Consider the following 17798-nt stretch of genomic DNA (forward strand, 5'->3'; position numbering starts at 1 on the left):
CATTAGATCCTTTATTCTTCCATCCTACATTCCTTATCCCAAGCCACTTTTACCATCAATATCTCAATCTCACTTCCTTGAACTCATCCAAGAGGAAGGTGGCAGAAAGAAGAATCGATGGTGCAAGTATTGCACTATTGTGGTGCAAGCACTCTTGGGCGTAGGAAAGAGACTGCAGATATCTACATTGGCTGCTAGGTCTCCTCTACTCTGTCTACGCTTTTTTTTCTTTCATAAGAAGGCATAAATAGTATTATATATTTTTGTATCATATATTGCAAGAGTATTATAATTTTATAATAATAATTTTTATTCACTTTAGGCAAGAACATTTGCATAGTTTCCATTATAGGTTAAATATATTGTTATAAAATTTGTGAGAGAGGCATTTCCTTCATTGGTAAAACATACATGACTGTACGTAGTTGTATATAATATATATTTATAAAATGGTCATCATTTCGATTGTATTGAATTTGTTTTGGGTAAATAAAATATTTTTTTCACGTCATGTGCTCCTTTTTTCAATAGACTAGGGCTCTTACATAAATAAGAAGTAACTAGAGATTTCCAAGCAAGATGGAATTAATCTTTCCCTCGTGTAATTAGAAAGAAAACGTATCGTTGCTTTCGGTAATCGGGTAAGTAATAAGGGGCATCGATGCTGCAAATCTACTCCTAGCAATACGTTTTATTGAATGGTTTACTCGAATTGATATTATTATGCACCAAATGAAAAAATATTATTGCGGTAAAAATTTACATCATTTTCAGATTTTCACAGAATATTCGCAGTAAGAACCGCGATACGTGGCCTAAATGAAGATTACTTGTAAGATGATTGCTTGCAAATACTATTAGTTCCAGTTTTTATGCATTAATTTCTAACTCGGTAACATCATATTGCAAAAATATGTTATTGGCTTGAGTTCAGAAGATAGTAATGAGGAAGTTATGGGTTGATTATTTCTGTTTCCACATCCATTTTTATTTCGGCAACGGAGTCAATACCCCAATGACCCTAAAAGGACACGTATCAGCAAAATCTTTCCCCATACCTTCCCCATCTTTTTGATGTGCTGAAGGCACTTCAAAAAAAGTTATTCCTAGTTCTTACAAGTGGACCGAATAAATCTTACTATCACCCCTCGCTTCATCTCCGTACCCCCTCCAACATTAGAACAGCTGGCAGGAGTGGTGCACGACAAGAGACACCCTAATACACCGTCGGAAAATAATCTCGTAAGCAGAGTGCCACCCATCTCAAGCACCTGCACTAAAGGGAATACATATGGTATGTGAAAACCATTTTTGTTAAATATCTAATGCTTACGGGTGGTCGTATGGGAAGAAAGGAATTGCAGCTGAAAACATGAAACGAGTGAAGGAATTTGTGACGAGAATAGTGGCTTCAGAAGAAAATGTAGAAATTATTCAATATTATCGAACGCTACCCCGATACTTAGGATTACTAGTACAAGGAATACGCCGAAATATCTTGCGCAGAATTACCATCACAATCAAACAGCTGTTCACGGCGATTCCTTGTACTTATAACTTGCATTACATCCATTTAAGCCAAAAATTTCCCTATGGCAGTGGTAAAATACCAATGGCGATACCAGTAGAACATAACAAATTCATTTTCCTTGCATTTTTCTGGATACATAGTGCAGAAAAAAAATTGAAAGGAAACGGTGGCGCGGGGAAAAAGCCGATAGTATGCAACCCGCATTACGTTTATATCCCGCTGTGCGGGTGACGTGATATCACGTCATAAATAAAAAAAATCATAGCTAACAAATTAGGGCCAAGAAATTTTTTTCATTATTTTTCCCAGCTCTTTTGGCACCCATGCATGCGTTTTGCATTAAAAAATGACAGCCGCACCGGGGCACAGTGGGCTGAAATCGAAAAAAGCTGGACAAAACCTCGAAAGTGGTTTTTTTGAGTATGGAAGTTGAAACTTTGCACAGTTGTTGCCAACATATTAGTGCATTTTTTGACGCAAAATATTTTTCTTAGGCTAATTTTTTATATAAAATACATAGCCTCAAAGTTGAACAAATTTGGCGGAAATTGCCCGCTTTGAATTTTTTTCGAAATTCAGAATGTTTAAACTAATGTCACACCTTTAGTAGTTATTCAATAGCAACAAAAATTTATAAATTTGTTAAACGGTTTATTATCATCGATTACCATTAACTTTCACGACTTAGTTGTTGTATTTGTGACGAATACGATACAAAATGGCGGACCCTGTTTTTCGTCGAATTTTTGTGTTTATGTAGGATTTTTAAAAAAGGATCACCGAGTTACCTCGAGATATTTACACCACATATACAACAAAGTATATAAATTATGATAATTGGAAGTACAGCTGCGACCACCTGCGACGCCGAAATTAATATCGATTTTTCGAACGTGCGGCACCGCCCGGAGCTGGCTGCTGGCCACGGGAATTGCCGTACTCGACGGATGTTGGATAGTGAATCATTTTAAGCAAATTTATTGAATAAAAGCTATGATATATTATTACTACATTTATTTTCTTTTTGTTGTAACCCGATTTCTTTACTGTCTTGTAATATTTATCACCGATGCAGTACAAAATGGCGGACGCTAATTTCAGTAACATTTTTGCCCGTGTGTGGCTGTATAAAAAGGAGGACACTGAGTTGCTCTCAGATATTTACATCGTAATTGCATCAAGCCTTTTAGAGTCTTCATCCACGGATATAATCTGCGACCGTTGGCAACAAACTAAATAAAATCGATGTTTTTACCGTGCCGCGCAGTCCGCGGCTTCTCCCTGGGCTCGTGGATTGTCGTGACGCAGCGGACATTATAAAGCGCTATGAATGCAAAGCCTTTGCTGAGGATGTATTTAATGTTATTATTAACTGTATAGGCTTTTAGGCTTCTTTCTCAGTCCTTCCATTTTTGATAAAAGCTTATCAATGAATATTTAAATGAACTCTATGTACATGTAATAGCATCACTCCGAGTCGGTTGATGAACTGTCGCTTTCACTTCGAGGCTGCAGGATTTCTGGGTCATCGTCATTTAGTAACAGTAAATTCCTCACTTCTAATGGCATTCTTCGGGATTTCTTTGTAATTAGGGGTGCGGCGTTGGATATTACTGAATCTGAGGTCAGGAGGAGCCGACGAAATAAGTCATTGTTGGTAGATATTCTAGAGTGCTTCCTGCTAAAGCTTTCTCGATATTTACTGCTATCTTTATTGCGTGCTTCAATTGCTTCTTCAGATAATTGCCCTAGAGGAAGAATCATCTCTGAAGCTATACCTGCTCCGTGTATTAGGACCTTATGAACGGTTTGGGGCACCATAGAACTCCTACCTACAAATATTCCTCCGACCTAGGCTCTTGTTGCCAAACTTGCTTATACTGCGAATGCCCATAACAGCCGTCGAAACCATATTTACAAATCAGAGTGCACTTCAATTCACTTCTGGCATCAGGAACAGTTGCCACGCAAGCTAGAATCGTTGAGGCAGTGTGCGACAGGAGAGTTTGTTGATTGACTTCGCACGATATTTCTATAATCTCTATGCCATCCGGGTACGTAGTATTTTTAGCAAACCTCACTCTTTCATAGTTCGGGTATAATTTATGACCATGGCTTTCAGCTATTTTCCGAAGACACTTGTAGTGGTTTTTTGTCAGGTGCATCGATATGATAACAGAAAGAGCCTCATCTTCTGACATCATAGAGGAACCTGAGATGGGTGTCTTCCATTTAGCTAGGATTCTCCTTGCTCTGCTTGGAATGGTCGTTGTGATGTCCTTCACTAATTTGGAGGCCGCCTCATCTCCTTCCTCTCTTAATGTCATCGATGCTGCGAATGATAAAGTTGCCGCCGAGTGAGAAGATCTAAGACTTTCAGTCTTCCTCCTCTTAGTTATTTCGCTAACTGTGTCTTTTTTTCCGGGCGTCCACCAGATTATAATGGGATCAAAGTGAGTAAAAAATCGCCCTTAAATCCATTGAGATGATGCAACAACTCAGGTCACTTATTAATCGCATATACTTATCCAAAGAATTAGAAGCTCTTGTCAATTCTAGAACGTTTTCTGGTACATATATAGGTACTTTCAGCCGCTTAATATTTCTCCTCAAAAATCTTTCATTGTTTCTACTGCATGCTTCCCATTTCCTTTGGTAGCGAATCAAAAAATATCGTGTAAGAAAGTCACTAAGGCCCTTCGTAGCTTCAATATTACCTTGCGCGTGAAATTATTTCGTCAGATATTAGGTACATTAAAAATTCATATCTCTCTCCAAAGGATTTACATCCGTATTTGACAACCTTTTTATGAAGCAATAGACGAATTACCTCGAGACCAGACATTTTTAAAATACTCCAAATTTGTTGTTCAATTCAACACTGGTTCTATTTCAGGCGAACGAGTTTCCAATAACAAGTAACATACATGAAAATTAAAGAAAGGGTCAATTCTAGAGGCGTTATTGGTAAATAAAAAAAGGGAAATTGCTTATAGCACAAGGCAAATATAAAGAACTACAAATGAAAATCTCTTACCAGTTTGGATGATAAATGCCTGGTGAATGAGTGATTGACACCGCCAATGCAGTAAAAGCAGAAAACCGATGATATTCCGCGGAGTTCTCAATATCTAAAGCGCGTGTATCCAAGTGCATCCAAAATCACCACAGCAAAACTAACCTCTTTCACTGTATATTCTAAACTAAATTCATATATGAATTTCTTTCTGGAAACGGAATTTCCGAAAAAAGTTAAACGGGACCGCACACGAGCAACGTGGGGTCATAAAAAGACCCTTTTCGCGACTACCGCATGGGGTGGACGGGCAAATACCAACCAGCTGCAGGCTGGTCGCCTGGTTGTAAAATCTATTTTGTCTTTGAGGTTAGAAGCAGGCTAATAGAGCCGTTTTACCCATCCAAGGGGTAAAATGCACGAGCGGAATTGTCAGAGTTTCAAGTCAGCTAGTTTGCATTCGGGAATTTGCTAAATAGTCACTAGTCAGTAAAAATGGATAGAGGAATGAATTCATTTACCTAAAGTGACAACAAACCGACTTGAAATGAAATGGTAATAATTATGTTGGAATAAGACATACCCACAGCAAAGACTTCATAGAGCTTTATGATGTACGCTGTGTCACGACAATCCACGAGCCCAGGGAGAAGCCGCGGACTGCGCGGCACGGTAAAAACATCGATTTTTTTTAGTTTGTTGCCAACGGTCGCAGATTATTTCCGTGGATGAAGACTCTAAAAGGCTTGATGCAATTACGATGTAAATATCTGAGAGCAACTCAGTGTCCTCCTTTTTATACAGCCACACACGGGCAAAAATGTTACTGAAATTAGCGTCCGCCATTTTGTACTGCATCGGTGATAAATATTACAAGACAGTAAAGAAATCGGGTTACAACAAAAGGAAAATAAATGTAGTAATAATATATCATAGCTTTTATTCAATAAATTTGCTTAAAATGATTCACTATCCAACATCCGTCGAGTACGGCAATTCCCGTGGCCAGCAGCCAGCTCCGGGCGGTGCCGCACGTTCGAAAAATCGATATTAATTTCGGCGTCGCAGGTGGTCGCAGCTGTACTTCCAATTATCATAATTTATATACTTTGTTGTATATGTGGTGTAAATATCTCGAGGTAACTCGGTGATCCTTTTTTAAAAATCCTACATAAACACAAAAATTCGACGAAAAACAGGGTCCGCCATTTTGTATCGTATTCGTCACAAATACAACAACTAAGTCGTGAAAGTTGATGGTAATCGATGATAACAAACCGTTTAACAAATTTATAAATTTTTGTTGCTATTGAATAACTACTAAAGGTGTGACATTAGTTTAAACATTCTGAATTTCGAAAAAAATTCAAAGCGGGCAATTTCCGCCAAATTTGTTCAACTTTGAGGCTATGTATTTTATATAAAAAATTAGCCTAAGAAAAATATTTTGCGTCAAAAAATGCACTAATATGTTGGCAACAACTGTGCAAAGTTTCAACTTCCATACTCAAAAAAACCACTTTCGAGGTTTTGTCCAGCTTTTTTCGATTTCAGCCCACTGTGCGGGGGTCTATTTTGAGTTTTACATGGTCAGCATTGAAAGTGTTAATGACTACATAATTCAAATATGACGGAGAACTCTACGAGCAAGTCGACGGAGTGGCCATGGGATCACCACTCTCGCCGGTAATTGCGAACTTCTTCATGGAGGATTTCAAGGAGAAGACTCTCGCCACTGCCCAATTACGGCCGAAATGTTTTTCCGGTACATAGATGATACCTTCATTGTCTGGCCACAGGGATATGCTCAACCACTTTCTGGACCATATGAATAGCCAGCACCCCAACTTAGAGTTCACCATGAAGACGGAGAAACACATCAGGATATCCTTCTTTGACATACTCATCTATCGGACAGGGAATGGAAGATTGGGACACAGCGTCTATCGGAAACCGACCCATAACGACCTCTTCCTTTACAGTCGAAGTCACTATCATCCTTCCCAAAGGGCAGCGATCTTGTCCACCCTAATCCATCGGCCTATATCAATTTGTGATTCAGAGTCTCCCCATGGAGTTACTTCATCTGAAAAAGACCTTTTGGCAGAATGGCCACAACAAAAGAGACATTTCCAGGGCCCCGAAAGGGCCTTTACCAACCAGAACACTGCCACCAAGGAAGAAGGTCAAAAACCAATACAGTAGACTCTCGGTATAACGAACAACCTTATTACGAAGTCCTCATTATTACAAAGCAAATCGTTGGTCCTGATGAAACGGCCTGTCCAATCTATGGTAAAAGAAACATTGTTACAAAATTACAAACCTCAGTCCTGGTCCTACCGGCTTCAAAAAGAACTTTATTACGACGTTACACGAATAAGGAATGGCATTTAGGTGAATATACACTACGCTATGTTATAACCATTGCGCTACATTCTCCTTGTGCACTGTGCGCAAGAGCATCAATTATGGTTCTTTCTTCAGTAGGAGATACCAATATGCACGCAACATCATATGATAAGCTTCATGCCTGTGGAATCATGGTGACCCACTCATTACCACTCGTAAATTGGACATAAAGCAAGTCCTCTTCCTACAAATATACTATTTAAAAACTTTCAGAGAAACAAAAATTGGAAAAGTTCAAGCGTGCCCAAAATTTCAAATTTGGCACCTAACGAGTTGGCCGATGCGACGCAGTGTGGCGTAAAGGAACTCACACTTAGGTCATAAATCTGAACAAAGTACAGTACACTCCCGATTATCCGAGCTAATGATGGGGAGAGACGGCACGAATAATCGTAAAACACAGATAACCCAAACTTTCACTGGAATATCTTGCAATGTTCATTATTTACGTAAAAAAAAAAACAATATAATAATTACTTACACAGTTATTCTGTTATTTTTTAGAGTGCTTCCTACTCAATGAGAGCTTTCTTCGCCAGTTCGCAATCTTTTTAGCAGCAATAACATGGCTGTACTCGTATTACTAATGGTCCATCTAAGGCCTGGTTTCGAAAACCACACATCGGTGGCTTTGTGATCATGGATACAGAAAAGTGGTTTGCACAAATGCTTCAAAACCACTGCTCGATGTCGGAAACTACACTGTCAGGCACCACGCCATGTTGTCGCGTCTCGCACAAGTTGCCCGGGTTGCAACATGTATCAGTGATCATGGAGCGCGGTCGTGCACAACTAGGCTTGGAAAACAGGAACACGGTGCTCCTGTGAATGCAGCTAGCACGTGATCGCTTCCGTTTTACGAAGGGGATTCTTAGGGATATAATTAGCCTGGTGTATCCTTGCATTAATGCAGTAATTCTGATGCCTTTGTGTACGATTTCATTTTTTTATAAAGATCGCAGAAAAACTGAGTGGGAGTGAAAATCATGCACGGACGATCTGCAACCCGGATAAACCGCACCTGGATAATCAGGAGTCTGCTGTATTACTTAAGTAAGATGAAGTCAGGAACTGTTCAGCGTTTCGCTTGATCTTCCTTCCCGTAGAAAGCGATTTTTTTAGGCTCTGGCTATGCCACATGCCCAGCTAGATCAGTTTGTCACATAAGTGAGTTCACTTACAATTGTAATGCAGTGTTGCATTCTGCAGGATAACCACACTTCTCAATGCCTTGCATAGCTTAATGATCTAAATATTCGTAAAAGAAACATTCATACGAACTTCGTTGTTGCGAACCTCCGGTTTTTTGGTCCCGTGAACTTGTAATAACGAGAGTCTACTGTAGCTATTGCTGGTCTACCTTTCGCCTCTACTGTTTCATGCGAAAAAGCAAGAATACTCAAGAGGCACGATATCAAAACATATTTCCGCCCTCTTGGCAATACTTAGAAACCAGCTTGTGACGTCAGAAGAAGGATCCCTGCAGCCTTATGACACCTGGAATTTACCAGATTCCATGCGAATGCGGCCAGGTGTATGTCGGTGAGATAGGCAGGACTATCGCTACTAGGATGAAAGAACACCAGCAGCATTTCAGGCTCGGCCAACCAGAAAAATCCGACGCAGCTGAGCACAGCATATCGCGCGACCATGCCATTCGCTGGGAGAATACGAAGGTCCTTTGCCGTGTGGACAGATTCTGGGAAAGGCTGACCAAGGAAGCAATTGAAATTCGAATCGTGACTAACACCTTAAATCCAGAAGCTGGTTATGCCTTAAGCAACTCCTGGAAACCGGTGCTTAAATACATCAGAGGCGACCGGGGAAAAAAGGTGGGAAAAGGTGGACCAATCACGAGTCACCTGACCAGGAGTCCAAATTATATAAGTCGGATCACTCAATTCGTAGACAAGCCCTGATGACGACGGATGCACTGCCATTGAATCATCGGCAGAGATGGAGAGCCTCATCCGGTGGGAAACCCAAAACAATTTCAACAACATGTTATTCATTTCATTCAAGTATTCTTCTTGTTTTCTTCTGTTCAAATAAGAGTTGATTCCTGATGAAATATGTACTCAACCACTAACTGATACATTTACTTTTGAAAATCTTACTCCTAAGAACCAATTATTTCAAATTCAAAGCACAAAATCAAGAATCAAACAAAAATATTCAAACATTCAAATTACCTGTCTTCCATTATCATGAAATTCTCTTGAATCGAGATTTTTTCAAGAGACTTAGCTGTTTCTTCACAGAAATCACCCACTGCATCAGCATGCGTCTTGAGCAAGCAAATATACGGCCCAATTTGAGAAGCAATGCTCAGCAGATTTTCTGCTGAACCAACATCCACAGCAACACACAGGTTTGTTTTCTTTGTTTCCATCAGTTGTAACAATGATCTTCCAACAGGACTAGTAGCAACATTTGCTCTCTCTCCATATGACATTTTAAGCCGATTCACTAAAGAAAAATATCAATGAAATTTTTAAAAACCTATAAATTAAAAAGGTAAAATTATTTATTACATTCATTCACAAATATTCAAATACATTAATTTATGGGGAATGATTTTTCGGTATTTGTTGAGAGAAAAAGGTGGATGATTATTTTTGGTGGATCTCCACTATCCATTTACACAATGAAGTATTGAAGACAAATTTAAAGATCCATGTTTTACGGTGCAACTACAGATCAGTGGGTAGTGGGGCTGCTGACTGAAGGGTCTCAGGTTCAAATCCCAGGAGAAGCCTTCAGATACTGATGAGTGAAGTTCAAGGCGGCCCAAGGAAAGAACCTACCCTGACCGTGTGACATTCACACGGCTAAGTCTGAGATGAGCTCTACCCTCACCTACACTAACCAACATTCGAGTAGAATCACTGAGTGAGTGATGCCATTATTATTCATTATTAATCAGATAGATTCTGTTGATGACTTCAAATAAAATAAACATTGAGCAACATGAGCTATTCCAGTGAAGGCTAAATATTACAATCCTTCATTTTCCATTTCTATTATAGCAACATCTAATATATAAAGTTTTCATGTCACGGTTTTTTGTTTCCAAACTCCTCTGAAATGGCTGGACCGATTCCTATGAAATTTGGTGTGTATGTTCAGTAGGACTGAGAATAAATTGCAAACTATTTTTCATTCTTTTCCAGGGCCCATGAGGCCCTGAGGTCTAATGACTGCAGACCTTTTTTCTTTTGCATATTTAAATTAGTGATAATGGTCACATTAAGTTGAGACAAATGCCATTAGAAAGAAAAAGAAATGCACATTCTTATTCTTGCAATCGAAGTTTGTTTTCCACGTGATTTACCATGAATTTAGAAAAAACATTCAAAAAAAGCTGAAATTTTAGCGTTTTTAGCTTACTGTCCCCTTGACGACCATCAGTATTGTTTAAATCGCTTGAAATCTCTTTCTATCACCATAATTTAGAATGGCATGTTCCAAGGAGAAGTATTACTACCACAAATCCCTATTATTCCGACAGATGTGCCAATTGAATACAAACAGTTCAATTTCCAATTAGATTGGCATTCGCAATAACAAGTCTCAAGGCCAAACGATGTCTTTTTGTGGCTTTCAGGCACACCGTGTTCTTCTTATGGACAATTATACGTGGCATGTTCACGTGTGGGTAAACAATCCAGTTAGTTTGTTTTTGCTAAAGATAGACTTACTAAAAATATCGTACACTCCATTGAACTAAGAAGCCGGTGTTGCTCGGGAAGTATAGTACTCAGAGAAGTGGGAAACTTGGAATTGGGAATTCTGGTCACAGTTTTAGGTAAAAGAACAAAGCGCGTCTGATGATGGTATACATTTATCAAACTGCAAACAATGGAAACAGTGACTTATGCATATCGGGCACGGGATGAACTTGCGCATTTACAACAATTTATTTGACGACCAAAATATTTACTAGAAATAATTTATTTGGCAAAACATAATTTGCCGGGTCAGCTAGTCTTCTATAAAGAACAACAGTTTCTCTATTGCCACCCTTTTTCTTGTGTCCTTATTTGGAAGAGTAAGTATACAGGGTATATCACCCCGCAGAAATAAGTCCCAGAGAGAGTGAGGGGCACTCTTACAAAAAACTTCACTGAAGAAGTAACTAATAATCAGGGAATAGACATAGAAATGGCAAACGTAAGAGAGTAAAATCCAGATGCTATGTTCAACAACACAGCTAGTTTACTCATGAAGTTGGTCAATGGAGGTTCAAAAGCAACTGAGCCACAGCTTTCCACAGCTGTAAGCCAAGCCTGTACACCCATGCCTCGCTTAGTGCAATTTTGATTAGCGCAATTTCGTTCCTAGGGAAACATTGCAACGCAGTGTAGCCTAATCAAAAAACTTAAACGCTCTCATGATAAAACGTGAACGCCAAGTACACACGAAATTGCTATCATCTTATGCATATTAATAGTATTGCTTGCCTCAAATCTTCTCTTTTGTTTATATATTAATCGAAATCCATTGCTGTGCAACGGCCAAGAGCATTACTCATTATTGGGTCCAGATGGCTGGCCTACCCAAGTAATTTATCTTGTCTCCTTCACACAATGACAATAGTTAATTTCGATCATTAATTAAGCATGGACCTAGTGGAAATGAGTTTTTTTAAACAATACGATTTGAGACGTAATTTTTGCCGTCACAGGTTATCTGTTGACTACCAGGTAAAGGGTCTACACTAAAGCCTTCAAGGTCACAGGGGAGAAATGGAGCGGTGGCCGAGTTGCATATGAATAGCGCCAACACATAAAAGGGTCCGCTACAGAGTCTCAAACACTAAGGCTTCATTCCCTCCCAGCAGTCCTCTGCCTCCGAGGAATATAGTACAGCAGTAGAAGGTGATTTTGATATAGCCATACAGAGAAGAAACCAAGATAAAAATGGCCAAAAAATAGGAATGCGGGAAGATAAATCAATAAATTATCAAGAAAAAACATAAACCTAGATGAGAAATTGAAAGATGTCAATTGCTTTGAAAATGGAGAGCGTCAAAACAATATTGCATAGAAGTTTAAACTCACGATGCTTTATTCAGAATAATGACGAAGTTAAAACATCAGTTACCTCAGCAGCACCAACTTCAACCAAGCGGTCAACATAAATGGAAAGTTCATTGTGAATCTGTGCAAAAATACGAGGGTGGTAATGGCACCGAGGCATTTAGTGAAAGCTCCGGTTGGTTCCAAAATTTTAAACGGCAAGTAGGTATTTTCAGTGCTAAGATATCAGGTGAATCTGAAAGTGTTGATAGTGCAGTCACCGCAACATTTTCTGATGAACTCCAAGCTGTGATTGAAAGTGGCTCCTTTCCCCCTCAACTAGTTTTTAGTGTTGACCACACTATTGTTTTGGAAAAGAATGCAATCTCATTTATTCATTTTCAGGGAAGGAAAACCTGGATCAGGTTTCAAGGCATTTAAAGACTTTCACCTAGCTGCAATGCCTCGGAGGACTTCAAATCAAAATGATTTATCATTCATAAACTCCGCTAGCTATGAAATAGCATTCAAAGTAGCATTTGCCTGTCATTTCGACGAGCGACAAAAGGGCCTGGGTGATAGAATAATTGCTTTTAGACTGGTTTGAAAAATCGTCTACTGCCGGCAATGCATTACGAATCCCTGAGATAGCAGATGTTAGCCCACCTACACGACAGGAGGGAATTTCAAAAGCATGTACGAAGATTTTTTTAAATGAATCAGTCTTTGAATGCGTGCCTACTATCTTTAAAGATATTTTAAACTATAAAAGATTATAAAAATATGGTTTTATAAGGCTATTTATGGGAATATATATGGTTTAGAGGAAATTCGATACCCAACACTTATGCTACCAGGAACGCATCCTAATCTTCCCAATGTTAAAACCCTCTCGTATATCGCGAATTCGTATAGTGGAAAGACCCCAAGGGACGCATCCATTGTGCTATACGAGGCATGGGTGTAGTGTGCTGATTAGTCATGGGAAAATCACAGGCTCAGAAATTCTTGTCCCTACTCTCACCCCCACTTGTAACATCCTGCCTTTACCTTCTGCAAAGACACTTGGAACCCATTATAACTGGGCTTTATTCGGTAGGATTCATGAGAATATCTCACTTCATTTATTTCTTTTACAAAATAAATATGAAATTATCACAAACTCAAAGTAAAATCTTCAGCAATAGCACTTCAAACAATAACTTATTCTAGCGGCAATGTTAGTTTCATAGATTAATCATTCCCAAGAGAAAAATATAGGTTTACACACAGAAATTCCAGCATTCAAAAGAAGTTAGAAAAAATCTTGGGGCACAAGCTGCTGAAAATTAGATCAAATCACAACCAAACGTTATTTTAAATAAAAATTATCATAATCATTTGTAGAGCAGGCTTTAGGTAAAGGAATGATGCCGAAAAAAAATAGAATTACAGTGACACTGGATCATAAATACATAACAAACTGTTGCCACTGTTATTGTGCCACTATCACAGCATGTTGCAGAAGAACTTCACTTTCAAACTAATTGCCATTGTAATCCAAGAGACCTCAAAGAAATATTTAATAATGCGAATGATTCCAGAGCTTTCCACAAAGGCCATACCACACTCCCCTAATGTGTTCAATCAGTTTATGTTTAGCAGTAGTGGTGTGCGGACATGCATTCATTTTCTCTCGTTAAGCCTACATCAAGCCAAACATGTGCATTGAGAGCCGTTCCTACATTAAGAAGTCCCAAACTTCTGTGAACTTGAAAGTTTACTAAGAGCCTATTTGCAAAGTGCGTCGTTGTCAAAAGGCTATGTTCTCCTGGTAAAAGGACTTCAGACATCATGGAATTGTGCTATGTGCATCAACTTTTCCCCGGCTTGTTGATGTGACTGCACTTCAGTTCCTCCTCAGTTTTTGACAAGGAGGATCTCACTAAAGTCAAAAGTCATCTCCTGGTTGAGCTCTGGACACAGCTACAGGCAGATTATAGTGACCTGACTAACACCATCACAGCCTGGAAGATCACTCTTGATGATCATGCCAAGCTCATTGGCAAGGTAAATGAGGCGATCTCAAACCTGGGAGTTAGGATTGATATGTTGTATATTAAGAATATGCGAGTGAATAGAAGATTTGTTAATCTGGATAAGTATATTAACAAAATTGATCAAAATTCTTTAAAAAATATCATTGAGATGCATGGAATCTCAATTATCAATGATCAAGAAGTGAAAGAAGTTGAGAGTATGACCACTTGTGCCTATGAGGTTAATGTTTCCACCACAGACATTGATTACTGTTTCTGGATAAAACCTCAAAGGAATAATGATGTCTTTCAACTAACACCCATAACTGTTCCTTTTTTTACAATACAATATTACAACTCACATAGTTATAGTGCACAGAGGCTCAAACAACTTCACCACCATCAACATAAATATGAAGGACTAAATCAGACTACAGTAAACTCTCGATTATACGAAGCAGGATTTTACGAAGTTTTCGATTATACGAAGTGATAGTGTGGTCCCGGCGAAAAGCCTATGGTAAATACATGGTGCTATTCGATTATACGAAGTTTCGATTTTACGAAATGTTTTGAATTTGCGAACCCCGGATCGGTCCCCAGGAGCGAAAAGCATTCGTTTATACGAACTATGGCAAAATATTTGTCAACAACACTAGTTACGTTGGCGTATGTAGCTAAAAAAATCAGCGCTTCCAACTGTGGTTCATCAAAAGTGTGAAATCGTAAATGATAGTGCAACTATGGAGAGAAAGGGTTCGCCTAAAACCTCACGGTGGGAAATTAGGGGAAGTAGGAGTTAAGTAAAATATCGCGACTGACATAATGCCCCTATTTACGTTCCTATTCGTAAACACCGCATCGACAATACTTCGTAGTTTAACATGTCAGGAAGGTCGCGCGGGGTATTTCGTATACTCCTAATAAGCCTTTTGCACCGCTGTGAACGTACCTAGTACGTTTGCAAGGCAGGCTGCTGTGTACGTACTTCGAAGACTACTTTACTTTTCGCCGAAGTACTTCGAAGGGTCCCTCATCCGGGACCCTTTCCTCGATGAGCTCACCCTCGCTGGCCCCACTCTTCGACCCTTTGAGCCTTTCTCCCCAAAAGTGACCGCTCTGACTGCATTTTGAAAATCTATCAATCAATGCCATCATCAAAAATAATTGTTTGCATCGCACTCCTGCCAATCAGGCATTCAAGTACGTCTCTGAACCGTGTTTCTGCGATGAGAAATAACGATTTTGTTAACTTTGCTAAAATGGCCCAGTTAATAAAATTTCCTCCACTACAATCGCAAATTGCTGGAAATCGGACGGATTCCCTTTGATAGCGCATCATGAGGATGTTCTCGAGGTTGGTAATTGATACAACTAGCCTACTAGTAATTCTACTGCTTTAATATCACGGCTATAGTTGATTCGTTACGTTATACCTTCAGGAAGCTGCAGCGGATAAAATCGCGGAGGAGATTAGAGGCTTAAAAGATGATTTTGAAAAATTCTTGGAAAAAGCAGGAAGAGCACAGCGCGCAACATCAAACGATTATATTGCCCTTGACGATGATCTCCGGGCTTGCGACAATGGGACGCCGGAACATATGTCGGAAGAAGCAGCGGCCTGGACTAGTCAGAATAGCAGTGACGACGAAGATGAAAGTGAGGAAGTAATTTCACCAAATAAAAAAGAAGTGCACGCTGCCCTCCAAACATTAAGATATTTTGATCTGGCTAACGAGTTAGGTCCCCAATTTCATTCCCATTTCTGCAAGTGAGAAACCATGGTGGAAGCGGCGATGGAGAAGGGCAAAAAGAAAAAAAATAACAAATTTTTTAGTAGTATCTTTTCGTGTATACAATAGCCTTCCTGAGTAAACAACTTAAATATCTTAAGTATTGGGCTCTATTAACCACAAACTTATTTTTCAGGCTACTCGTAATGAAGACGCACATCTAACTCTAACCATGAACTTTCTTCTCGTGCGTCTCCCCGTTTTCCCATGCCGAGAGATCTTTCTTTCCAAAGTCTTTGCTTACTTCCTCCCGTGGCCTTCTGCTGATCTTGCTGACACCCACCTTACGCATCCCAAACCCCTCCTTCCCCAGCATTTCCCATTCACTCCCCCCCTAAGGTTACGGAGCTTGAGTGCGTCGTAGAAAAATACGCCCCCCCAACGTAAACTGAGGCAGAGCTGAAGGCCCTTTCCCCACCCTTCTTTCTCCTGCCCCCTTCACCACACCATATGCTGACCGCTTCTTTCCTTAGGCAATCCCCATCCCACTCTTATTCAGCCCACCCACTGGGAACGTTCCCTGATTTTGGAGAAGGGCATGGTTCATCTTTACCTGCAACGGGGGTAAGTTATTAACCGGAGAGAGGCTGAAGAAGTATCTTCCACTATTGGGGAAATGGTGCTGCGCTTATAATTGTCTCTCTTCTTCTCTGCTGACGTTTCAATTGAAATTATTTTCTTTGCTCTTTCCTCACTATATTTATTTACGATTATGGCGCGACTATTTTTTAGTGCTAAAGCTAAGAAAATCTTTTCTCTGCGTCAATGATTCTTTGCATAACTTTCAATACGGCGGAGAAAGGGACACGAAAACTAAATGAGGTGAATGTTCAGGTTTTTGCGTGTCATTTTTGGGAATTCACGCAAGTGAACCAATACTTCACACACGTTGAGAAATGATGAAACATCTCTTGAAGGAAAACGATCAATGCGGATAATAACGTTTCTCTCTTTATTTCTCCGATGATGGAAGATGTTTCTCCTGTCGTTTTCCGGTTGGAACCTTGCTCCTGTCGGCATAAAAGAAGAGAGAAATACTATACGAACATAGCACTTCACACCCGGTATGAAGAATATGGTCCTGATGAAGAATTAAGTCTTTCGTAGCAATGTCTGCTAATATGATGGAGCACAGTATCCGGACGGAGAACTCAAACAGAATTTACTTCAAATATTCGCCAGAAGATAACCATATCCTACGTAATTTATAATCGTAACTGAATCTAAATGAAAATAACTAATGGAAAAGATAGCACATTCAACTGAAAATACGGAGTAACTCGAAATATTAACTTACGAAGGTTATTTTGGAAACGGGTGGAGGCCCTCGTTTTTCTATTTTTCTCGTCACTGAGCGATAGAGGGCGACATAAATGGCGGTTAGGCCGGCTGCCGCTAAAATTCCGTAGGTGCTGGAAACAAATATATATCTTAAGCGAACTTAATAGTTGTTATTTGCTCCTAACCACAAATTTATAACATTAAATTCTTATAATAAACTTTGCAATTCATTATTTGATTAAGTTTTCTAAACTGGTCGGGAATTTCTTAAGTGATCGTTGATGTTGAAGTATGAACGAGAAATGGGAATTTTATGGTGGTATAATTATTTAACGATCTTTCACAGCATAAATCGATAACAAAAAGCCTTTTCTATGATTAATACCGAGAATAACCACCGAAAACATTTAAATAAGACCACTAAAGACAAAAAAGGGCGGAAGAAACAAAAGCGAACATTTTTTCATGACTTATGAAAAAGGTTTGAAATTACAAAACTCGATTTTACAAAGTGCCAATTTTCCGATCCCACTGACTTCGGAAAATCAAGAGTTTACTGTATCTATGTTAGTGAATCTTTAACACCTACAAATCCCAAGTGGTATGCTAAAAAAACTATAAAAAAAAACTCAAAGGAAAGAGCACAATAAAAAATAAAGGGTTCGAGGTGGGAAAATATTCATGAGAAAAACTGATGCTAGTGAATAAATTATATAAAAAGTGAGG

General features: G+C 39.2%; 1 protein-coding gene across 1 annotated transcript in view; it reads right to left on the bottom strand.

The window, feature by feature from the left end:
- Positions 1-17798, bottom strand: part of LOC124171788 (uridine 5'-monophosphate synthase) — a 53890-nt gene that overhangs the window by 17612 nt on the left and 18480 nt on the right. Inside the window, exon 5 of the mRNA XM_046551110.1 lies at positions 9152-9428. Within this exon, the coding sequence (XP_046407066.1) occupies positions 9152-9428 (277 nt within the window). The remainder of the gene's footprint in view (positions 1-9151; positions 9429-17798) is intronic.

This window comes from Ischnura elegans, chromosome 1, assembly GCF_921293095.1.
Source record: "Ischnura elegans chromosome 1, ioIscEleg1.1, whole genome shotgun sequence".
Classification (NCBI taxonomy): Eukaryota; Metazoa; Arthropoda; class Insecta; order Odonata; family Coenagrionidae; genus Ischnura; species Ischnura elegans.